Source organism: Herpailurus yagouaroundi, unplaced genomic scaffold, assembly GCF_014898765.1.
Source record: "Herpailurus yagouaroundi ecotype Mexico unplaced genomic scaffold, PumYag 77, whole genome shotgun sequence".
In the NCBI taxonomy this organism is placed as follows: domain Eukaryota; kingdom Metazoa; phylum Chordata; class Mammalia; order Carnivora; family Felidae; genus Herpailurus; species Herpailurus yagouaroundi.
Genome location: NW_024412388.1, coordinates 6,904,441 through 6,928,464, shown reverse-complemented (window position 1 = coordinate 6,928,464; position 24,024 = coordinate 6,904,441). Strand labels below are relative to the sequence as shown.

At 47.7% G+C, this 24,024-nt stretch overlaps 1 protein-coding gene across 1 annotated transcript in view; it reads left to right on the top strand.

The window, feature by feature from the left end:
• Nucleotides 1-3,191: 3,191 nt before the first annotated feature.
• Nucleotides 3,192-24,024, top strand: part of CLSTN1 (calsyntenin 1) — a gene marked incomplete at its 5' end in the record, with an annotated part of 43,096 nt that continues 22,263 nt past the window's right edge. Inside the window, 7 exons of the mRNA XM_040471512.1 lie at nucleotides 3,192-3,348; nucleotides 16,175-16,204; nucleotides 17,393-17,588; nucleotides 18,989-19,197; nucleotides 20,814-20,963; nucleotides 21,111-21,296; nucleotides 23,585-23,833. Of these exons, the coding sequence (XP_040327446.1) occupies nucleotides 3,192-3,348; nucleotides 16,175-16,204; nucleotides 17,393-17,588; nucleotides 18,989-19,197; nucleotides 20,814-20,963; nucleotides 21,111-21,296; nucleotides 23,585-23,833 (1,177 nt within the window). The remainder of the gene's footprint in view (nucleotides 3,349-16,174; nucleotides 16,205-17,392; nucleotides 17,589-18,988; nucleotides 19,198-20,813; nucleotides 20,964-21,110; nucleotides 21,297-23,584; nucleotides 23,834-24,024) is intronic.

The following is a 24,024-nucleotide window of genomic DNA, read 5'->3' as shown; positions in this document are numbered from 1 at the left end:
CAGAGAGAGAGAGACACAGAATCAGAAACAGGCTCCAGGCTCTGAGCTGTCAGCACAGAGCCTGATGTGGGGCTCGAACCCATGAACCATGAGATCATGACCTGAGCCGAAGTCAGACGCTTAACCGACTGAGCCACCCAGGCGCCCCTGGAGGTCAGAGTGGTTTTAATAACATCACGATGTTACCTCCCTTCCTCCTCCTTCTCTCACACTTGCACGGTGGGTGCTCTCTAGGGGCTGGGTGACATGTGACAGCGTGGCACACTGGCCGCGGTAGAAGTGAGGACCCAGCCGTCTGGGTCTGAAGCCAGACGGTAGAAAGATTTGCAAAACTGTAAAATGTTACCACTCTTTTAACTCTGTTTTCAAAAATAGTTATTTTCATAAAAATGTTATTTATGTTAAAATAGGTTTGTTTTTAAAAATGAATCGATAAAATTTTTCTTTTTTTGAGAGCTTATTTTTGAGAAAGTGTGAGTGGGGGAGGGGCAGAGAGAGAGAGAACCCCAGGTAGGCTCTGCACTGTCAGCACAGAGCCTGATACGGGGCTCGAACCGACAAACTCTGGGATCGTGACCTGAGCCGAAGTCGGACCCTTAACTGACTCAGCCACCCAGATGCCCCAGTAATCAAATTTTTCTTGATTTTAATTTCCAGTGCAGTAAATGCCAGTAGGGATCGAGAGGATAGATCCCACGTAAACAAAAGCTGCTTAGGGTCCTCAGTAACATTTGGTGTCAGTGGGCTCTGAGAGCAGAGGTGGAGAACCACGCCGCTGGTTTAGAAGCGTCCCTCTGGCTGCCGTGTGCAGAGCAGGTGCAGGAGGGTAAGGGTAAGGCTGGTCACTTGGATTCTGTAAATATCCAGGCGAGCAGCAGAGATGATGAGAAATGGTTCTGTCTACACTGATTTTGTATGTGTGTGTGTGTGTTTTTTCAGTTTATTTTTGAGAGAGAGAGTGCCCACACATGATCATGGGAGGGGCAGGGAGAGGAGAGAGAGAGAGAGAGAGAGCGCGCGTGAGCGAGAATCCCAAGCAGGCTCAGTGCTGTCAGTGTAGAGCCAGATGCGGGACTTGAATTCACGAACTGTTGAGATCCTGACGTGAGCTGAAATCAAGAGCCGGATGCCTGACCGACTGAGCCCCGCAGGCGCCCCTTGTGTGTGTATTTTTGAAGACTGATAACCACACACGTAAAACCTCCCATAGTAACCATTTCTAAGTGTCTGCCTCAGTAGTGTTACGTATCACTCCTCCTGTTGTGCGGCCAGTTCCCCGAACTGTTTTCAGGTCACAAAACAAACTCTGTGCCCATTAAACGGCAACTGCCATGGGTCTGGATTCCTTTGAAAGCGAAGACGCGGGATTTGCTCTTGGTTTGGATGTGGCGTGTGTAAACGTCTGGTAAACGCATCCTTAATTAGCGCGATGGTAGGTAGCTTCTTTCTCCTTCTACGCCTGCTTGTTCAGGATGGGACACGTGACCGCTCCCCGAAAACTCCACGTCACAGTAAAGGCAGGGGAAGCCCAGGTGCTTCCGATCGTCCCAGTCTCCTGACATCACGTAATGGCCATCACACGACAGCCAAGAAGTACAATCACATCACGGTTAAACGTCGAGTTTTAGCTTTAGATACTTCTGAAGATGGACTTACACGGAGGAAAAGAACTCAGTAGGGGTGGTTCACTGAACACATAGGCACCGTCTACGTGGGAATAAAGTGTCACACCATTCCTTGTACTTAGATGGGCTGAGTTGGGGCGCTCCATGGTGAATCCATTCAGTAACATTTGGTGTCAGTGGGCTCTGAGAGCAGAGGTGGAGAACCACACCGCAGGTTTAGAATGTGGGCACGCGTGAGGGGGAAGTAAAAAGAAATGCCCAGAACGTGCTGGGGGAAACAGGGATTCAGAGAGGGACCAGGCCCTACAGGGAGAAGGTCTCACACGGGCCCCCTGGGAGCCCCGCCCCAGGCAGAACAGATGGATGGGAATTACGCTCCGATTTCGTCCGGGGAGCTGACGGCCAGGATGGCAGTTCTTACCCTTAGAACGAAAGTAGCCACTCTAGTGCCCAACCAAGGAGCAAAGAGGTCACTTCTCCAGTGATCTGCCCGTCTTTGTGGATTGTGAGGATGTCCCTGGTGTACAGATGAGGAAATTGACAGTAAGAGGTCAGTTTGGTGCTCAGGGTCATGCAGCAAATGATAGAGGGGAGCTGGACTCTGACCCCAAGTCAGCCTGACCTCAAAGTGGCTTACTTGTAGGGGGCGCCTGGATGGCTCAGTCGGTTAAGCATCCGACTTCAGCTCAGGTCACGATCTCACGGTCCCTGAGTTTGAACCCCACGTTGGGCTCTGTGCTGACAGCTCAGAGCCTGGAACCTGCTTCCAGTTCTGTGTCTCCCTCTCTCTATGCCCCTCCCCCACTCCCACTCTGTCTCTCTCAAAAATTAAAACATTTAAAAAAAAAAAGTGACATATTTGTAAACACTGTTTCCAGTCAAGTTTTTCAGACGTTTTGCATTTAGTTTTATTTATGCTCTGTAATTTTATTTTCATAAATCTTGTCTTTTATGTTTTTGTTTGTAATGTTAATTTTAAATAAATAATCTTATATTACTATTGCTATAAAGAAATGATAGTATATCTTTCTTTGTAACTTTCCTGTGACAGGCTGATAACAGAAGTAGATTGTGTGTAATAGTTATTAGTCTTTTTTCTTTTTATTTCTAGAGCAATTTGTTTATTTTTTTAAGTTTATTTATTTTGACAGAAAGAGAGAGAGACACACACACACACAGAGCACAAGTGGGGGAGGGGCAGAGAGAGAGGGCGACACAGAACCCAAAGCAGGCTCCAGGCTCGGAGCTGTCAGCACAGAGCCCGACGCGGGGCTCGAACCACGAACCATGAGATCATGACCATAGCTGAAGTCGGACGCTCAACCGACTGAGCCACCCAGGCGCCTCTAGAGCAATTTATTTCTTACTTCCGGTTGCTCCATAGACTCAGTTTCTACGTCACTGACTCTGGAATTCACAGTTTGACCCCTTCAGCGTCTTGATACGAAACTTTGCAACAACAGATACAAGTGTTGCCTTCCAGGCTAGTGAGAGGTTTAATTATTTTAGTAATAGACGTATGTCTTTAAAAGCAGTTGAGTAAAAGTAATAATTCTGACCCGGTCTATTTCCTTTCTTCTTCTTCTCTTTCTAAACCCAGTTAACAAGCACAAGCCATGGCTCGAGCCCACCTATCATGGCATCGTCACAGAAAACGACAACGCGGTGCTCCTCGACCCTCCGCTGATCGCCCTGGATAAAGACGCACCTCTGCGGTTCGCAGGTACGAACGTGGCTTTTCTCTCCCCGAAAGTCCCGACTGGATGCGAAGCATTTCACACACCCCACTCGGACCATTTCTGAGCCTCCCTGGAAATGTCTTGATAGCTAAGAGGTGTTTGTGGCTCCTTCGTGCTGCATTTTCTCCTTTTAATTCTAATAGTTGGAGCAGCTGAAAAAAAAAGCCTGTACTTCTTGGAAAGCAAAACGTTCATTGCATCCTTGTATAATTCCTGGGTGTGACCGGAAACAGGAACACTTAGGCCAGTGCACCTCAGACCAGTGTGCGCACAGAGCACCTGAGGATTGTGTTAAAAATGCGGATTCGGGTCCGCCTGAATCTCTGTAACGTTGAGTGTCCTCTTTACTTCCTAAAAGCCCCGTAATTCCTGGCATCACACACACAAAAATGCAGATTTGGCTACAGTGGGTCTGGGGGGGGACCTGAGAATCTGCCTTTCTGACCTGGGGCCGCTAGTGCTGCTGGGTCGTAAGTGGCAAGGACCTAGATAAACTGCGCCCTGGACTGTCCTTGCATTGCTTGGATTTTGGGTACCGGAAGAGGCTAAGCTGAAAAGTTGGAGCCGTGTTCATAGAAGAATCTTTCTGGCTCAGGTTTTACTTTCAGTAAATTTTTAATTTGAGTCGCCTCGTAAGATTGTAACCTGGGTGTTCATAAGAGATCTCTAGGATTGCTTTGGAGGTTGTCTGCTTTGTAACAACATTAAATAGCACTTTCCAAGTCAGAATGCTCTTGCTTTTACGCAGTGACCTTAGTAGCTTCCTTAGCTGGTGGGAAAAAGGGTTACTTCACCCTCTGTCTCAGGATCAAAACTGACGTTGTGATGTTAATTTTTAAAGACTAGTGTTTGCCTGATACTTCTCCAGAGCACAGTTTCTCACACGAAAGAGGGTGTTTGTTCTCTTTGCCTACGGACAGATAAGGAAAATTCAATTAACTCGCACACATTCTATCATACGTTAATTTTTCTGTGGTAAATTGAGGGAAATGAATGTGAGGTCATTTCTGAAGAGCTTTTTTTTTTTTTTTTTTTTTTTTTACACGGGCTCCACACCCAACATGGGGCTTGAACTCACGACCCTGGGATCAAGAGTCGGATGCTCTACCGACTGAGCCATCCAGGTGCCCTCTGAAGAGCTATTTTAAAAATGAATTTGTTCTTCATTCTGTTCGAGTGCCGTGTCCCATTTTCAGGGACGTAACCTGAGGCCAGTTAGTTTTACTTGTTTATTGGTTTTTCCAGAGAAACCCAGTGAGACGGACAGGACTCCGAGGAAGCGCTCTGTGCTGTGAGCACGCGCAGTGTTTGTCCACGGAGGTGGTTGGTTTTGTTTGCTCCTAGATTTAAGACCATGTTAGCATCGCATATCGCTTTCCCCGGAACTGCCTGGGTTTCAGGGTGTCTGTGTGTATACACGTACACACGGGCGACCCATGTGTGCTACGAAGTTAGTATGCACGGTGCCTCCTTGGGGGTGTGACGTTTAGTGCTGTGTGAATAACCTTATCGGATGCCCTGGCTTACGCTTTTGAGTGGACTTACCCGTTTCTGACATTTCATAAATGCTGAGAGGACTGCAGCCCGGGGTGCTAGATTCACTCCCTGAGGCCTCGCAGTGAAGTACCAGCCGTTCACCCGCTGTGTCCAGAGCTCCCTCCTGCCGTGTTACTGAGAATAGGGGACGTTTCTAAAGCCTTTGCAGGGGCGCCCCGGTGGCTCGGTCGGGTAAGTGCCCGACTTCGGCTCAGGGCACGGTCTCACAGTTTGTGAGTTCGAGCCCCGCGTCGGGCTCTGTGCTACAGCTCGGAGCCTGGAGCTGCTTCAGATTCTGTGTCTCCCGCTCTCTCTGCCCCTCCCCAGCTAGTGCTGTGTGTGTGTGTGTCTCTCTCTCTCAAAAATAAACATAAAAAAAAATGATAAATAAATAAAGCCTTTGCAGTGTTCCAGGCAGTGTTCTAAGTGCTCTACAAATTTCTGTTTAATCTGCAACAATCTTAGGAGGTGAGAATGCTTCCTGCCATCCCTGTTTTATTTATTGATTTATTCTTAAAGTCAATACGTTTTTATATTTAAGGAACTTTACATGTGATTCCTTCCACTGCCGATCAGCTTAGTTCCTCTGAAGTCAGAATCATAATCTTCAAAATAGCCCTTTTAAAAAGAACTTTTGCTAGGTCCACTGTTGTCACCGTCTGCCCACGGTTTGTCCTGTCGGGCTCCTTTGATCTCCGCTTGAAGATGGGGATCCTTCAAACATCCCCCCACATTTTGGGTCAGAGCAGATGGATCTTGCCTTGTTCTCAGTTTCAGACACCCTCTTAACACGAAGACGTTCAAACCATGTTCACCCCTGGACTCTCACCCCCTAGACTTGTACAGATTCTGGGGATGTTCCAGTACATTTAAGTGCAGACATTGTATTCTCCGGTGAAAAACCTGAGAAAAGAAGGCATCTTTGTTTCATGCCAGCATTAAAATTAGAATACTAATTCAGTGTAGCTGAGATTTCCCTTATGTCCCCTGCCTTCAGTGATTCTGCAGTCCCGGACCCACCCTTCGCGGTCGTCGGGCACCCCCACCGTCACTGTACCTCTTTTCGGTACCTTGTTCCTTCTCCCCTGTAGCAACTGCACAGTGAGTTCTGGCTTGCAAGAGAGGACTTATTTGTGCTCTTGCACAAGTCGTTGTCAACAAACAGAACAAAAGCGAACGCAGGGGCTGACTGCCATCCTCGTTTTCAGGAGAGGAAGCTGGGACACAGAGCGGTGACCTTATCTGTCAGCGCGTGTGAGAGGCAGGATTCTGAGCCCGGCAAGTGGCTCTTTGCTGCAAGGAGGCCCTGGGAGGCACCGCAGGATGCTGCAAGGGAAGCAGGAAGTGAAATAGACCTTGAGTACTAACTTTGAAGGAAAAAGTCCTGTTAATAAAGTGCCGTTTATTTTTTTCTTTCTCATTTGATTTAATGCTGTTGTATCATTTATCAAAACCTAATGTATTATCATGAGTGAAATAATACTTACAAAGTTTTATGTTTTTACGAGATTCCCAGCTGTTTTTTGTTGATGTGCAAAAGTTACATGTTGAGATTTTTAAAAACTATAAAGAGAAGCAACGTAGAGTCAAGTCATAGTGCTAATTGGATTGCATTTGCCATAGTTAGGTAAGTCAGTTCTTTCCTTCTGGAGATTTTCATGGGGAAGCAGTTATTCTTATATTCTTTTTAAAAAATATAGTCCACATATTAAAAAGCAGCCCTTTTAAAGTATACAGTTCCCAGGGGTTTAGTATATTCACAGGAGTGTGCGACCATCAGCCACTATTTAAAATAATTTTTTTAATGTTTATTTATTTTTGAGAAAGAGAGAGAGAGAGACAGAGCTCGAGCAGGGGAGGGGCAGAGAGAGAGGGAGACACAGAATCTGAAGCAGGCTCCAGGCTCCGAACTGTCAGCACAGAACCCAACATGGGGCTTGAACCCACGAACCGTGAGATCATGATCTGAGCCGAAGTTGGATGATTAACTGACTAAGCCACCCAGGCACCCCGACCACTATTTAATTCCAGAACATTTTCCTCACCCCGAAAAGAAACCCTTGCACCTAGTGGCAGCTACTCCCCATCTCCCCATCCCCTTGGCAACCACTAATCTAGTTTGTGTCTGTGGATTTGCCTATTCTGGATTTTTTTGTGCCTAGTGTCTTTCACTTAGCATGGTAGTCTGAAGCTTCACCCGTGCTTCAGGAATAGCACGCATCCGGCCTTTGTTCCTTTTTATTGCCAAATAATATTCCATCGTATGGACAGACCACATTTCCCACTTATACGTTCATCGGCCGACGCACATTAGGACGGTTCCCACTTTCTGGACATCACGAATCTTGCTGCTCTGAGCATTAGCGCACCAGGTTTTGCGTGGACGTAGGTCTTCCTTGCACTTGGGTGTGCACCTGGGCGTGGAGTCTGTACTCCCACTAAAGCATAGCCCTTGTCCCTCTGCCCCAGGGTGAGCAGCTGTGTGCCTCCTCTGTTGCCCTGGTACCTGTCCAGCTGCAGCACACAACACTGCCCCCATGAGGCCGGAGCCGACAGATGCATCAGGAACAGACCCTGCTGGCCCAGACTTGAGTCCTGCCTTTGCCACTCCTGGCTGGATGGCCTTGGGCAAATTGCTCACCGTCTCTGTGTCTCAGTTTGATCGTTTGTAAAACAAGGATAGCAATGTCACGTACCTCATGGGATGCTGGGATTATTAGCTTATTTATTGATGAATGTGAAAAGCTTGAAACAATGCCTGGTACATAATAAGTGCTCCATACATACAGTGTTTGCTGCTATTGTTATTAGTAATAGAATCTTAAAAAAATACATTTGTGTTTAACATTCTGTGAGAGATATGTTTGCGTTTTTCTGTGATAGTCTTCATAGTGTTCTATTTTCTCACTAACTTTCTTAGGTAGTCTTTTGGGTAAGGCAGAGGCCAGATCTGGAGGCTTATTTTGATCTTAGATTGATTTTGGTAATGACATTGAATTTGATTTATCCCCATGAGGGTGCTGGGGGGGGGGTGGCGGTGGCATCCAACACTTGCTGAGCTCTTAACAGTGTGGCGGAGCCTGTTTTAAGGGCTTTACGTGGGTTACTTCTTCGGATTCTTCTCAACAGTCCCCTACAGGAGGCACTCTGGCTACTCCCGGCTTCCCTGATGAGGCAGGGAGGATGGAGCGTGTCCGTCAGCGGCATGGCAGCCTTGTTCTTCATTTAATCCCCATCCCCCCGGGCCAGCATGGGGGGTGGGGTGGTTGTGCCCCACAGAATCCGTAGGAGGCACGAACGGCTTTGCCCACGATGGCACAGCTCGTAAGCGACAGGGCTGCCTTCCAGCCAGACGGTCTGACTCCAGTGTGGGTTCACACATTCACCCTGTGCGCTTCCCTGACGTTACCTTGAAAAGTCTGGAGACGTCCCGGTTCACAGTCGTGTCCCATCACGGGATGTGAGTGTGAGTAACGTAACCACCAGAGGTAACTCGTCAAAGCCCCCAAATAAATACATGTGTAACATCGGAAGCTTAGTCTCTAGAGTGCGTTGTAAACTGTCGCCAATCAGGCATTCGTGTTGAACGATGACAGGGTCTGTCTAGCCAGATTGTTTTCATGGGGGAAATCAAGAGGCTAAAGTCTCGGTACTTGGCAGCTATTTTAGGAAATTAAGATGAGTCAGGTCCTTACTCACCCCTTTTCCTTAATCTGCTAATATCCTGAGTAGACGTGGGTATGAAAATATATTGTGTAGTTGATACATTTGTTGTATATATACACACAAATATACATACATTCTATATTTGATATATTTGAGTTAAGAGCCCATACCGTGTAGGCCGTGGTGCTGCTGTTTTGACCGTCCTCCCGCCTCACTGCCTGTATGACAAGCCCAGGCTTCCCTCTCCGCCCCTGCCCCTTGTTTTCAGGCTCTTCCCTGTACAAGCCGGTTCCATCTCAGCATTCTTTTCCTGCCTTCCCAGACGGAGTTCGGGTAACCTATGAGATGAAACAATCATGATACGAAGAGAATCCGAAAGAAGTTTCAGGGCAAGAATGGGAACTTTATCTTTGTTGATAGTTAATTAGAACCAACACAGATCTGTGATTCTTTTCTCTGTATTCTGTGCAGTTTGTGTGACTCATGTGTCCTGATGAGGCCTGTGGGGTTGACTGTGGCACATGACCACCCACTTTAGCTTTTTTAACATGTGCAACTAGGCAGACGTTTTTGCTGCAGTCAGTTGGATGTATTCAGTTAAGCCAAATGAAATCACCATTTTTGTATATTGAAAATAGCAAATATTTGAAAAAATGGAGTGCCAGAAATTTCATGTGGTTCAGCCCAAAATAAGGCAGTACTCCATGGAGTTAGCGGTTTTTGTTTAGTGTCTTATTTATTTTTGAAAGAGTGCAAGTGGGGGAGGGGCAGAGAGAGGGGGCAGAGGATCCGAAGCAGGCTCTGTGCTGACAGCAGCTAGCTTGACGTGGGGATTGAACTCACGAACCGTGAGATCGTGACCTGAGCTGAAGCTGGACGCTCAACCGACTGAGCCACCCAGGTGCCCCCGTTGAGTTAATGGTTTTAAGTATCTGGACATTAGGACAGAAACTCCATGTTAAGTTATGGACTAGAGTGAATTCATTCTGGATGCCTCCAGGAGAGGTCTGGAATAGTAATCAGTAAATATTAGGTAGCCGTGCCAGATCTCCTAGAGAATATAAAAAAGCATAAAAGTGCGTTCTTGTTCCCAAAGCAGCCGGTAATCTAGATGAGAAAGCAGAACCAGCACTGACAAAGAGTCAAGTGGAGATACCCAGTGAGAGAGGCAACACCCAGTCTGGACTGGCGTCCTAAAAAGGCAACAGGGGGTTGGTTAAAGAGGGTACAGAAGTAAGTGGGCGTTGGGGTGGGTGGAGCTTATGAACGCAGGGCAGGTAGGGGGGAAAATAGGAGCAAGGCTGGGAACCAGAGGGGCTTCCAAAGGGAGGGATGAATGGTCAGTGGGCGGGGTGAGCGCCCTGCACAGGAGCGGAGGATTGAAGTCCGCTCGGGGCCACGAGATCTCTGCTGCCAGGCTGAGTAGACGGGATGTGCTGCGCATGTTGGTTTACACCGTGTCCGGATCGCCCAGGCCGTGCGTCCAGTGCAGGTGTCCTCGTGGCTGAGTCTGTGCCTCCAGGAGAGCCTGAGAAATCTGTAACCAGACAGCGAGGTTCGGAAGCCACGGGACAGGCCCGTCTCAAGTGTAGACTACGGCCTTCCTGCATTGGAACCATCAGATGGCACTCGTTAAAAATGCAGATTATTGGGCTCCACCCCAGAGCTGCTACTGAGTCAGAGTTTCTGGGGCTGGAGCTTGACAAACCACATTTTTAACAAGCTCCTCAGGCTGTTCTTGGCACGCTGACGTTTGAGAGCCTTACTGTAGCCAGTGAGGAGCCGCCAGGGCGGTGTCCTCGGGTTGTGCAGGGTGACCCTTGGGGGTGTGGTGGTTGTTGCTCAGCGGCACGTTTAAGGCGTCTTGGAAAACTGCTCTGATCTGAGCAACATGTGAGCTTGTGCCAGAAATTAGCCTGGACCAGTAAGCAAAGAAGTCAGAAGTCACTGAAAATCAGGGTCAGCCTGGACTTCCAGCTGGGAGCATGGGTACCAGGGCCGCATAGAGAGAAGCGGGTTAGGGACAAGAGTGGGATTATCAGGGACATCGTGGTGGACACTTGCTGCTCAGCACATGTCCATTTTCAACTTCTTAACGGCTCCTGACCTCTTTCCCACCGAGTCCAGGTTGGTGGACCCACAGTCCATGACCCCGACTTTTCCAGCCAAGCGCATACAAGCCCAGGCTGGGCCGACCAGATGCTTCCCTCTTGGACGAGAACACTGAGCAGAGGGTCCAAGACACTAGCACCGTTTGCTGTCGTGTCCCAGCCACCCAGGCTGTTTTGCTCTGGGAGTCCTGTCTCTGTCCCCGCCTTGGCTTCTGGCTGTTTCCAAGTCCTTTTCCCCGGCGTGCAGTCAATTCCACGAGCTGCTGCTGATGGCTTTTCACCGGAGTCCCCTTTCTCTTGGAACCCTAACTGTCCGAGCCGGCACTAGTGACTTACATAAGGAGTGTGTATGAGGGCAGAGTTCGCTGGGATCTGGGAGACCGTGGGACGGGCTAGAGACACCCTTCCAGTGCCGCGCGTAGCGCGGGGCCATACTCCAGTTCGGAAGAAGATGTGGAGAGAAGGCAGGGCCAGCCTGAAACCGAGGTTTCTCAATGGGAAAGGGAGGGCTACCACTGCGAGCCAGGAACCCTGGACATGACTTTGGACATGGAGAAGTCAAATGTATACTTTCTTGGGTTTATCTGTCATTCTGTTTTTATGGTTTGCTTTAAAAAAAAAAAAAAAAAGTGCTTCAGTAAACTTCTTTTGACTATTTCGGATGCTCTTGGGGAATGACAGGGAAGCGAGGTCTGTGTATTCAGAGGCCAGCACACCTGAAGACGTCATCGGGAATGCCGGTGGGGCCCTGCGTACAAGAAGAGAGCAGGGCTTCTGCGGGCTTACCTGGCAGAGCAGTGGTAGTAGGTGGTCCGAATCGGGTGGGAAGGGGCGGGGCAGGAAGAATAGAGTGGGAGACGTGACTTTGAGAGGTCCTTCCTTGCAAAGGCTGAGGAAGGCTGAGTCCAGGGGAGAAGCCCTGGGAACACAGAGGGGCAGAGTCCCCGGGGTGTGATGCCATGGGACACGTGTAATACACGTAGGTAGCTCTCATGTGTATGTAACTAATAGAGCTGTAAGTACAAGGACGGAGGAAAGAGGGAAGAATGGGTTATGACAACTTGAAACATCAGCTCCTAAAAGAATGGGGACAGCACGTAACAACCTGGTCCCTGGCTGGGGAGAGGAAGATGGTAAACTGAGTGTAGTTGGATACTGTGAAAATACGTCGGGAATTGTTAATTTTGTTGGCTGAGCCATGTTGCTGTAGTTCTGTTAACGAAAGTCTGTCTAATGAATATCGTATGCATTAAAGTCTGGCCTTAAAATATTCCAGCAAAGGGCGCCTGGGTGGCTCAGTCAGTTAAACATCTGACTTCAGCTCAGGTCATGATCTCACGGTTCACGGGTTCAAACCCCGTGTCGGGCTCTGTGCCGACAGCTCGGAGCCTGGAGCCCGCTTCGGATGCTGTGTCTCCCCCTCTCTCTCTGCCCCCTCCCCGGCTCGTGCTCTGTCTCGAAAATAAATAAACATTAAAAAAATGTTTGTAAACACTTAAGCAAAGAAACAAGCAGGGAGTTGGTGAGAATAAGTGGAGCAGACCTCTGGGCCTTAGTTCCTTAACTGGTACCATCAGCCAAAACCCAGGGAGTGACCCCAGACCCCTCTCTCCGTCCAGCTGGTTTCCAAGCCCTGCCGGTCCTGAAAATCCCCCACGTTTCCTCCTGAGACTGCCTGTGTTTGGCCCTTACCACATCTCGTCTGAAGGCTGCAGTATTTTCCCTTTGTTTACTTGCCCCTCACCTTGCTGCCCTCGGGCCTGTCTCCCTCATTGAAACTGAGGTTGTGGGTGAAGAAAGAGGTGGGCCCGCCAAGTGGGTATACCGCCAGGTCTGCAGGTGACAGCGTGGCAGGCTTACAATGTGCAGTGTCACACGGTAGAGAAAGCCCATGTCCGCCCGAGTGTGAGGCCCATGCTGCCCTCTGGCCAGATGGTTTTTCAAGTCATTCTAGGCAGAAGGACCCAGCCTGCCAGCGATTTAATAAGCACCCGTGGACTTGAGGCGCCACGTACTTTTGGTATAGCCCGTTATTCAAGTAGCTCCGTTAATACTCCAGACAGGCATGGATTTGTAGAAAGGACAAGTACACACTTTTGTTGTGCTCATTATAAATAGATCCAGTCTTTCAGAGAGCAGCCCAGACACAGGTGACTTTCGAAACAATGTATATTCTTTAATTGGATATTCCTACCTTGGAGATGCGATTCTGTAACAGATTGTAATACCCATGCATGTTCACAGCCGAAGCTCGGATTCCCATTCCCCCATCCGGACCTTCTCTTCCATGTTGGCCGAAGGCAATTTATTAATCCTTGGGTTTCTCGCTCATAATCCCACAGTATTGTCCGTACTTTCAAAACACACCCTGCATCTGACTGTTTCTCACCACCCTGCACACCCCTGGTTCTGGCTTTCAGCTTCCCGTGCCTGTGTTACTCCAGTAACCATTTTTGCCATATAGATAACACATATCTTTTTCTTAAAGATTGTATTTTTAACTAATCTCTACACCCAACATGGGGCTTGAACTTGAAACGCCGAGATCAAAAGCCCATGCTCTACTAACCGAGCCAGCCAGCACAGCCCCTTTGCCTGCTTATATTTGATTTATTTTCACCATGGCAGCCAGTTGGGTTCTTTAAAATATAAACCGTATTGATTTTTTTTCTCTGCATAAAACTTTCCAGTCATTCCTTCTCACTTGGAGGACAAACTTCACTTCTTGTAGCAGCCACCATGGCTTCACATTACTCATCTTCGTCTGGCTTCACCTTCTCTCCCCTGCAGTAGTGCCTAAGCCAGGCCAGGCCCAGGCCTGCCTCAGGGCCTTTGCACTTGCTGTCCCCTTTGTTTGAAATTCTTCCCTAGATAAGCATGTGGCTTGCTTCCTTAGCTCCCTCTGGTTTCTACTCAGACATTATCAGCGAAACCTCCCCCGGACAACTGAAGTATAAAACACCCCAGGGGCTCCTGGGTGGCTCAGTGGGTTAAGCTCAGGTCATGATCTCACAGTTCGTGGGTTTGAGCCCCACGTCAAGCTCTGTGCTGACAGCTCGGAGCCTGGATCCCGCTTCGGATTCTGTGTCTCCCTCTCTCTCTATCCCTCCCCAAGGAGTGCTCTGTCTCTCTCTGTCTCTCAGAAATAAATTAATGTAAAAAAAAAAAATTAAGAAAAAAATTAAAACACCCCATCGCCTTCCTACTCTCTGAGTTCTCCTCCCTCCTCCCAGCCTCATATCTCGAAGGAGAGATTTAGGGAGTGTACATCTTTTGGCAGACAGTTCCGCTTCTCGTGATAATCTCATGATCAGAAACAGTCCCAAGGACATTGCTTGAATGAGTGTCTTTATACTTTTATTAAGCAACGCACTATGTAGGTAGCCTTTTCCAAGTCAGATACCTCATCCTGGGGTCTTAAATCTAAGTCAGATACCTCATCCTGGGGTCTTAAATCTGCACTAGCCTGTGCAGCGGCCTTTGTCGGGAAGGCACCCTCAAGTCAGTCAGTTATGCCAACTCAGATTATGTGGATCTGGATCACCAGTTTCTCTCTCTCTCTCTCTCTTAATGTTTGTTTGTTTATTTTGAGAGAGCGCATGCATACAAGTGAGAGTGAGTGGAAGAGGGGCACAGAGAGAGAGAATCCCAAGCAGGCTCTTTGCTGTTAGCTTGGAGCCCTATGCGGGGCTCAAACCCGCAAACTATGAGGCCATGACGTGAGCTGAACGAAATCAGGAGTCGGATGCCTAACCGACTGAGCCACCCACGTGCCCCGAGAAACTGATTTTTTTAAATACTATTCAATTTTAATACGAATTTAAATTTAATTTTAACCCACGTGCCTAGTGGCTCCCGTTTTGGGCAGCACAAGACCCACAGCGACAGCAGGAAGCGTGGTTAGAAATCTCTACCACGGGGCGCCTGGGTGGCGCAGTCGGTCGAGCGTCCGGCTTCAGCCGGGTCACGATCTCGCGGCCCGGGAGTTCGAGCCCCGCGTCGGGCTCCGGGCTGGCGGCTCGGAGCCAGGAGCCTGTTTCCGATTCCGTGCCTCCCTCTCTCTCTGCCCCTCCCCCGCTCATGCTCTGTCTCTCTCGGTCCCAACAATAAAAAAAAAAAAAAAAAAAAAAATGTCTACCACAGAAAGTTCAGTAGCAGGAAACTGGAATTACGGTATAGTCACAGGATGGAAAATGATTGCAGTATGAGCAAACATTTATTTGTTGGGTGCTTTCTTTAAGCCAGGCGGTGTCTCAAGCGCTTGGCCTGCCACAACTCCTTGGATTCTTGCTGAACATAGTAGTGGAAAGAAATACGCCGCAGCCTTCCGCCAACAGGGGTGAATGAATCCTAGAAGCACAAGGCTGAGGGGAAAAGCAAGTCACGGAAGGTGCCTGCCACGCGATAGCATTTTTCAAACCTTAAAAACGAGCAAACTGAAACCCTGTTTGTGGGTATACGGATACATGGTAAAGCCATTAAAAGGCAAGAGAATTCAGGCGACGAGGCTTTTTGTGGAGAGAAGACGCCCCAGCGAGCCGACTCTGTCCCCTCCTGACCTCCTGGCCCCTGCACATTGTCACACCTCGTCTGCAGCCGCCCTGGGGCGAGCAGGCACCACTTGTGTGGACTTGTTAGGACAGCGTTTTCACTAGAAGCCGTGATCATTGTGGCGTCACCAAAGCTAGCGATGAATCTGGTTTCAGGTCGCGGTGAAGCACGTGTTCGGTTACAAGAGGGGGTGGCTTGCGTTAGTTGCCTTGGTCGGGTTCCTTAAGCCCTTGTTATTTAGCCAAACCCTTTGCTCCAAATGTTTGTTTTTTGTTTCTTCTTGTCTCATGCTGAGTTGAGTGTTACCAGAATCGAGCCGCAAGAACTTAGTTTGAAAATGAAAAATCCGGGGGCGCCTGGGTGGCTCAGTCGGTTAAGCGGCCGACTTCGGCTCAGGTCACGATCTTATAGTCCGTGAGTTCAAGCCCCGTGTCGGGCTCTGTGCTGACTGCTCAGAGCCTGGAGCCTGTTTCAGATTCTGTGTCTCCCTCTCTCTCTGACCCTCCCCCTTTCATGCTCTGTCTCTGTCTCAAAAATAAATAAAAACGTTAAAAAAAAAAATTAAAAAAAAAAAAGAAAATGAAAAATCTGAAAATTGTAAAATAACAAATATGTTTACTTATGAACCGTTATCGCGAAAGTGTTGGTTAGAAGAAAAGTCCAAACGACACCTGAGGGCCTTACGAATCAATCTTTGTAGCAGATTTCATCTATAGGTCGGGGTAATTTCAAAATTACATAGCGGTTTGTGGTAAGTTGCGTTCGGAGACATTCTGCTGCCGAGGGTCCGGTTTTGCTGTTGGGAGTCTACGAGTGGCCCGGAGCTGATGGTTGAATTTATGTCAAGCTTTTCTGTGTAATATGTGCATCTTTGACTTTTTTCCTTATTGTTCCGTCTTTATTCTTTCCTGCATTACTGACACGGGTTTATCTTTTCTCCCTTTAGAGAGTTTTGAGGTGACAGTCACCAAAGAAGGTGATAAAGGGTTCTTTCTATCCCTCCTATGAATATTAACCCACTAACTTTGTTTATAAAATTGGGAATCAGCCCTTAAACAGAAGAAACTGTCATGCTATTTTACCCTGATTTATTCTCCTACTTTGTTTCTATTTTTAAATATATTGATGGAAATTGTATGTAACCAAGCCCTTGGTTAGAAATATCTAGAAATCAGACATCCATTTGAACTGTACGGATAATACTGTACATTTGTTTCTTAATTGAACTTGAGAGATTCACTTTGTAACCATTTTCTAAGAGTTGTAATTTTGGAAGAGTGCAGCCTTATTTTTACATGAAATACATTTTTTTTTGAACATCTACGTATACATCAAAAGACTTAATGTTCTCCCACCGACAAGAATGGAAACCTAGATTTCACCCCTCATTAAGCTTGTGAGCCAACTTCCAGGTGCTGATGTCCTGACGTCCCCAGGCAGGCTTGTTTCCCAGGTCTGATAGGCTAGCTTTGGAAACCAAGGCAAGTCTGGCAAATCCCTCCCTGTGATGGAACCGATCTTCATAGTAAACCATAGCTGTTGAAATGGATGCCTGAAAAGTTGGTATTTCTACCTTTCTCATTTAGTAGTTTGTTTTGATTCCCTAATTTTAGCCAGGCTCATTGCACAGGAAGACTTGTTTCTTTTGACTTTTTTTTTTTTTTTTGACAGAATTTCTGTAATTACGGTGCTGAACCTTTTATGTTACCCTCCTTCCTCTCTCAACACTTAACTGCATTTTAGCCTTCTCTCTGGTCCAAACCAAAATCGCTGCCCGGCTGTCCCCAGTAGCTGGGGACAGTTTCTCTGCGTTACCAGGCCATGGCTGTTTGCTAACGAGACCACTTTTACCCTGGAGCCATCCTAAGTACTCCTGTGAAATGCCTGTCTATGTTTTCTCTTTTTCTCTTTTGTATTCCTGCATGAATGGATGCAAAGTTAAGCAAGTTGCTTGGAAAGCGAGAACATGCTTCTTTTTACTAAAGCCCCAGAACTTATCCCTGTCCAAGCACAGTGCCCTTGCTTTGTCCACAGACCCTCTAAACCCCTGGCTGCCGAACTGTTGTCATTTCTTTTCTGTGGGGGGGGAGGTACGGGAAGGGGGAGGGGAGCACGCAGACTCCGGGCGGCAGAAATTCTAACCTGCGCTGCTTTGACTCCCTAGGTGAGATTTGTGGATTTAAAATTCATGGGCAGAATGTCCCCTTTGATGCAGTGGTAGTGGATAAGTCCACTGGCGAGGGAATAATTCGCTCAAAAGAGAAACTGGACTGTGAACTACAGAAAGACTACACATTCACCATCCAGGCCTATGACTGCGGCCAGGGGCCGGATGGCGCCAACGCGAAAAAGTCTCATAAGTAAGTAAGCTGATCAGAGAGAGCGCGTGCAAAGAAAGCAGTACTGACCCTTGCTTTCTTTCTGTGTCCCCGAGACTTTCTGTGTTCTTAGAGATGAGGCAGAAGGTATTTCTGGCTCTCCACTGAAATTGTAAGCTCCTTGAGGATAGGAATCCTGTCTGTTTATTACCCTGCAGCATTAGTTGTCGAATAAGCAAATGAATGGGCAGTTTTATCCCACCCAGCACTCTAATGACAGAAACTAGAGCTCTACACTGAAAATTGGGAAAGCCCATTTTTTCCTCCAGGAGGATATTTTGTTGTTAGGTTTCTTTTTCCTGCAAATTCAAAGGGCAGGGCATTCGTTCACGCTGGTGGGAGCGGGCTGACTTTGGCGCCCCATCCTGGACGTGTTCATATCCATATCCTTTGAGAACTGCTCGTGGAACAGACAGGACTCTGAACTAGACCTGGATTTAGAATTCCAGTCTTTTCTCCGCCACTTTCTGTCCCTTCGGCATGGGGCAAGTTTCGTCTTGTTGAGTCTCGGTTTCTACTTGGCTTCTGGGCTAGGGAGAGAGGGGCACGCTGCCACGAGACCCATCGTGAGGGTCAGGAGGATGCGCGGCGTTGGGTGTGGAGGGTCTTGGTGCACACTGGGGGTGCTGAGTGCCAGAGAACTACTCCTCATCCTTTTCACACCGTGCAACATTACTGTTGTCCTTGAAAAAGCCTTCTGTGGGTCAGAGATCCTGTCTGAGTCAGAAACACGCCCGGATCAATAGCCCTGAGACTGACCCTTTCCTCTCTTTGTAGCCAAGTCTGTGGTGCCTCAGTTTTCTCATGCCCAAGACGGGGAGGTGGAAGGGCAGCACGGGGTCAGCCAGGGAGGGAGCACTGAGGTCGCTTGGAGGACCTTCGTTTGTTGGATCAGTTAGTGGGTCATGGGCAACAGTGGGCTGCGAGCCGTCTCCATTCCCTAGAAGCAGGACGGGATTGGTTTCCATGCTCCTGATCAGACTCCCCATCCACGTTTCCCATCTTCTGTGTCTTACTCCTTCTTCCTTTGGGTCTAATTTTGTCTGATCTAGTTTATCTCCCTTCTGCATGCCCTGTCCCGTATTGTCAAGAAAACCCCAAGTCTCCAAGTCTCTTATTTTACTGCCTTTTTTTTTTTTTTTTTTTTTTACCGGCCGTCTTACTCCTAGGACCTGGAAGAATCAACTTAAATTCCTATTTTAGCTTTCTGAAGTCCTCTCCATGCTAAAATAACAACAGTGACTAGTGTAATTTTTTTCTCCATCATACAAACTTCATGAAATAAGATATTAGCAAAAGGAAACATAAAAACGGGGCAGAACTGGTGTACTTTGGGTTAAAAAAACAAACCGAACACACAGCTTTTTTTCTTTTTCTTCCAGAGCAACTGTCCATATTCAGGTGAACGATGTGAACGAATATGCACCTGTGTTCAAGGAGAAGTCCTACAAAGCGACCGTCATCGAGGGGAAGCAGTATGACAGCATCCTGAGGGTGGAGGCCGTGGACGCTGACTGCTCCCCCCAGTTCAGCCAGATATGCAGCTATGAAGTCGTCACTCCAGACATGCCGTTTGCTATCGACAAAGATGGTGAGTCAGAGGAACAGGCCTTCCTCACCAAGGTGACGGTCCATTGGCAGTTCTGCACGTCGGCGAAACTCAGATTGGAGACCGGCTTCATCCATCCCTTTAGGATGCTGTAACAAAGTACCATGAGCTGGGGGCTCAAACAGTAAACAGTTTGCGCTGTTCCGGAGGCTGGGAGACCAGGATCAAGGTGCTGGCAGATTCAGTGTCTGATGAGGACCCGAGTCCCGGTTCCCAGGTGGCCATCTTCTCTCTGCGTCCTCACATAGCGGGGAGAGAGCCCTCTGGGATCCCGGTATGGGGGCCCCACACTCACGACTTCATCTAACCCTCAGTTCCTCCCCTAGGCACCACCTCCTGATATCACATTGGGGGTTAGGACTTCAGCATTCAGATTTGGAGGGGACAAGTATTCCTTTCATAGCAGAGACCTAATGGTGTATGAGTTTCAGATAAATATTTTTTCACTCTGTCCCCTGAAAGCCTTTTTGTTGGCACCTGAAGTCATGGGTTCTTTTTTTGGGTGCCCTATTTTTGCTTCTTCCGCCAAGGTCTAATAAAAAACCCCCCACCTAACATGTTTTTAATCTGTACCTTCTCACTTCTCTATCAAAGTGCATCTGAAAAGACTGACCTTTAGTTGGTCTGTCTTCTGCTCTCCATTAGATTTGGATCTTCTGTCTCATCTTGAAGACGAAGGTTTCTGCCTTACTGCCAGGTGCTCCAGTCCTTTGTAATTGAGCAGAATGAACTCATGCTGGAGCTCAGCTTTTTTTTTTATTAGGTTATGGCCTCTTGATGGTGATGCAGTGTCTCTGTTGTTAATGCACAGTCCAGAATCTTTGATGAAATTACGGACATTGCAAACACTTTGCAGACGTCTGTACCCATATTCAGAAGCAGGCTTCTGTTCTAGTAGGTGGGGGTAGGGAATCTCTGTCTCTTCCTGTCTCTGTGACACACACACACACACACACACACACACACACACACACACACAGTAAATCTTTGAGCAAGAAATATTTCATGAAGCTTCATCTAGTATTTAGTATTTGAAGTACTGGAATTACTTTTCTTTATTCTCTCATATGTTAACTACTTAATCTTAAAGCACATATAAAACCAAAGAAGAAAAACTGTAAGAATAAATGGAGGTTGAATTGTATACATTCATTCCTTCTGTTTCAACAGCCCTTAAAGATGGATTTAGTGTGCGTTCAAGTGCAGGAAAGCAAGACCGAGCATTAATTATCTCGAGCATCACTTTGATTTCCGTGTCCGTGTTTATAACACTTAGAACACATGTACTTTGTTTTTTGTGTTTTTATTTAAAAAAAATATTTCAATGTTTATTTATTTTTGAGAGAGAGAGAGAGAGACAGACTGTGACTGGGGAAGGGGCAGAGAGAGAGGGAGACACAGAATCGCAAGCAGGCTCCAGGCTCTGAGCTTTCAGCACAGAGCCCGATGCGGGGCTCGAACTCATGAACCATGAGATCATGACCTGAGCCAAAGTCGGATGCTTAACTGACTGAGCCACCCAGGTGCCCCAGAGCAGGTGTGCTTTGTGTTTCCGGACAACTTCGCCTTCTCACTGTTGTTTGTTTCCCCTCTGGAAGGTTACATAAAAAACACAGAGAAGCTAAACTATGGGAAAGAACACCAGTACAAGCTGACCATCACCGCCTACGATTGCGGGAAGAGAAGGGCAGCGGAAGACGTCTTGGTGAAGGTCAGCGTCAAGCCCACCTGCACCCCCGGGTGGCAAGGTGAGCTTCATTCTCCTTTCTGCTCTCACACCTGTTCTGACACGTCACATACCAGAGGGCCCTAAAGTGTGAGTCTTCCTCCTTCCTTCCCTCCTTCCCTCCCTCCTTCCCTCCTTCCCTCCTTCCCGGATTTGTGGACCCACACAGGATGGAACAAGAGGATCGAATATGAGCCTGGCACGGGCTCTTTGGCCCTCTTCCCAAATGTCCACCTGGAGACGTGCGACGAACCCGTGGCCTCAGTGCAGGCGACGGTAGAGCTGGAGACCGGCCACATCGGGAAAGGCTGTGACCGTGACACCTACTCTGAGCAGTCTCTTCACCGGCTGTGTGGTAAGGGGGCCTGGTGGTCTTCGGTGAGGGCGAGAGACACCCTTTCAGATGGAAGAGAGTGTGTGTGTTGGCGGGGGCGGGGGGGGGGGTTTGTTTATAACCCTAAACCGGAACAGACCCTGACTTTCTGACACGGCTGTTACTGCCTTGGCTAATTGTCATGCTGGATGGGCTTCAGGAGGTACATAAACCCCTTACAGCCCGTTCAGAGTGTTACATGCATGTGCATTTTAGGAGCCGGTGATGCGAGGAAAGTGTTTCTGTAACACACGTTGAGGATTATGTAAGTAGAGTGAGTTTGAAATGAGTGAAATGCTCAGTGAATGTCCTTGCACCTAAGGACTGAAGAAAAAAATACAGATAAAGCAATAGCTTTCGGCAAATGTGAAGTAGAAAGCCGAAACTACGGACACTCACGTCTAATTCTGAGTCTCAGCAGATTGTTTACCACAAACATTAGGTGAGATCCAGAGACCCCGTGGTTACGAATCCCATCAAAGCCTTGCCCTCCGTCTTCACATAGTTGCGGGTATTTTTCTGGTTTATCTGAATGAGGTAGAGGTGAGGTATGGATGCCTGTCGTGGAAAATGCCGAGGAAGAGTGTGCCGCTTGGCCAGCAACGAAACCCCCGTAACTGAAATGAGCTGTCCGTGCTCAGAGGGTATTTTGTGCCTCAGGAGCTACTTGGTGTCAGCTCTGCGGGTGGCGTTTTCCCATGTCCCCGTCTTTCCACCGGCCTGAGACAGCCTGTAGGATTGAGCACCTAGATTTCTTACATAACTGGAATATGCAAAACGAAAGAGTTTATCCTCTGCTGGCTTATCTTAATGGTTAATATTCTCCGTGTTGCCTGACTCTGGGTCCAAATAGTCACGTACTGAAATCTACATGGAAGGAGGTCTGGGACATATTTTAAACTATGTACATTTAAGTGTAACGTTTAAAATTTATTTTCTCTCTCCAGTGCCATGATTTTTTATGGCATTAAGTGAACATTTTATCAGCAGAACAGTTTACAGTTAGGAAGGAAGAATGGAAAGAATTTCCCCCATGGGTGCTTCCTGCACATCCTACATTTCTGTATGTTTCCTTCATTCAGTGTGCCCATCAGGCCCACCAAGGAGGTGGTGTTGACCTCATTTTTACTGAGGAATTCAGTTGGGAGAGGAGGGGGAGAAGTTCTCACTTTTAGGAAGAAAGGGGCAGGCACTGGCATTTGACCGAGCTCGTATGTGAGGTCATGCTGCTCCTAGGAACAGAGGACCAGGTGACGGGGAGAGCTCCCAAAGTCGTCTTCCGTGGGCACATTTAAAAGAAAAATGAGCTTGGCAGTGTGTAACGACAGCTGGAGATTTTTTTCATATTCTTTGGTTCACTGATTCCATTTCTAGGAATTGATGCTAAGGGAATAATCGTGGATCACACGGAGGTCCTCGTGAAGGCAGGGTTTGTCACAGAAAAGAGTGGGGACAGTCTCAGTGTTTGCCAGGGAGATCAGTTAAATAAGTCACAGTGTATCGGTGCAGTGAAATGCTCAGACATTTAAAAATATGCTATAGAAAAATATTAATGGGAATGTGTGTACCTTTATACATCGTAGGACTCTATTTTTTATAATGTGTATATTCGTAGAGAAAAGACTGGAAGTGTTTGCACCCAGATGTTAATAGTGGATATATTTGGGGGGTGCCTGGATGCCTCAGTTGGTTGAGCATCCTAATCTTGGTGTCTGTTCAGGTCTCGATCTCAGGGTTGTGAGTTCAAGCCCCATGTTGGGCTCCACGCTGGGTACAAAGCCAACTTAAAAAAAATTTTTTTTTAAATAGTGGATATATTTGGGTGGGATTACAAGTAATGCTTTCTTCCTTTTATCCTTTCTTTAAAGTTTTGTTTTTTTTTTTTCGAGGCAGAGAGAACAAGAGGGGGAAGGGCAGAGAGAGGGAGAGAGAGAATTCCAAGCAGGCCAATGCTCTCCGTGCAGAGCCCAGTGCAGGGCTCGATCTCATGAACCATGGGATCATGACCTGAACTGAAATCAAGAGCTGCTGGATGCTCAACCAACTGAGCCACGCAGGCATGCCCTTTTTTCCTTTAAGCAAAAATATCCACAGTTAGTTATTATTTATGATTAAAAAAATATAAAAACCCTTATTTTTAAGGAACAGAAGCAGAAGCTAGCAAATTATATAACCGGAAGATAGGATGTTGCCCTTAGTGTGGCCTCGAGACTCTTCTACCTTCCGAGTCCTTCATGTTGTGCGTATTAAGTGTTACCGTGTCGGCTTAGGCGCTGCGTCTGGCACCACCGAGCTGCTCCCGTCCCCAAGTGGGTCCTTGAACTGGACTGTCGGCCTCCCCACTGACAACGGCCACGACAGTGACCAGGTCTTCGAGTTCAACGGCACCCAAGCAGTGAGGATCCCAGATGGTGTCGTTTCTGTCAACCCGAAAGAACCTTTTACGATTTCTGTGTGGATGAGGCATGGGCCTTTTGGCAGGAAGAAGGAGACCATCCTCTGTAGTTCAGACAAAACAGGTAGGTTAATCTTGCAGTCAGGGCGTCGTACTTGAGTGGCCGCCACGGTGGTCGCTGGAAGCAAGACCCCTTATTCTTCCCCGAAAGGCTCCTGGTGACACACATTTTTCTGTGTTCTGTGCTAGGGCTCTCCGTCCTCAAGATACTGTACTGCCGTTTGGTAGTTAGTTTTACTCCGTGAGTTGGGCCCC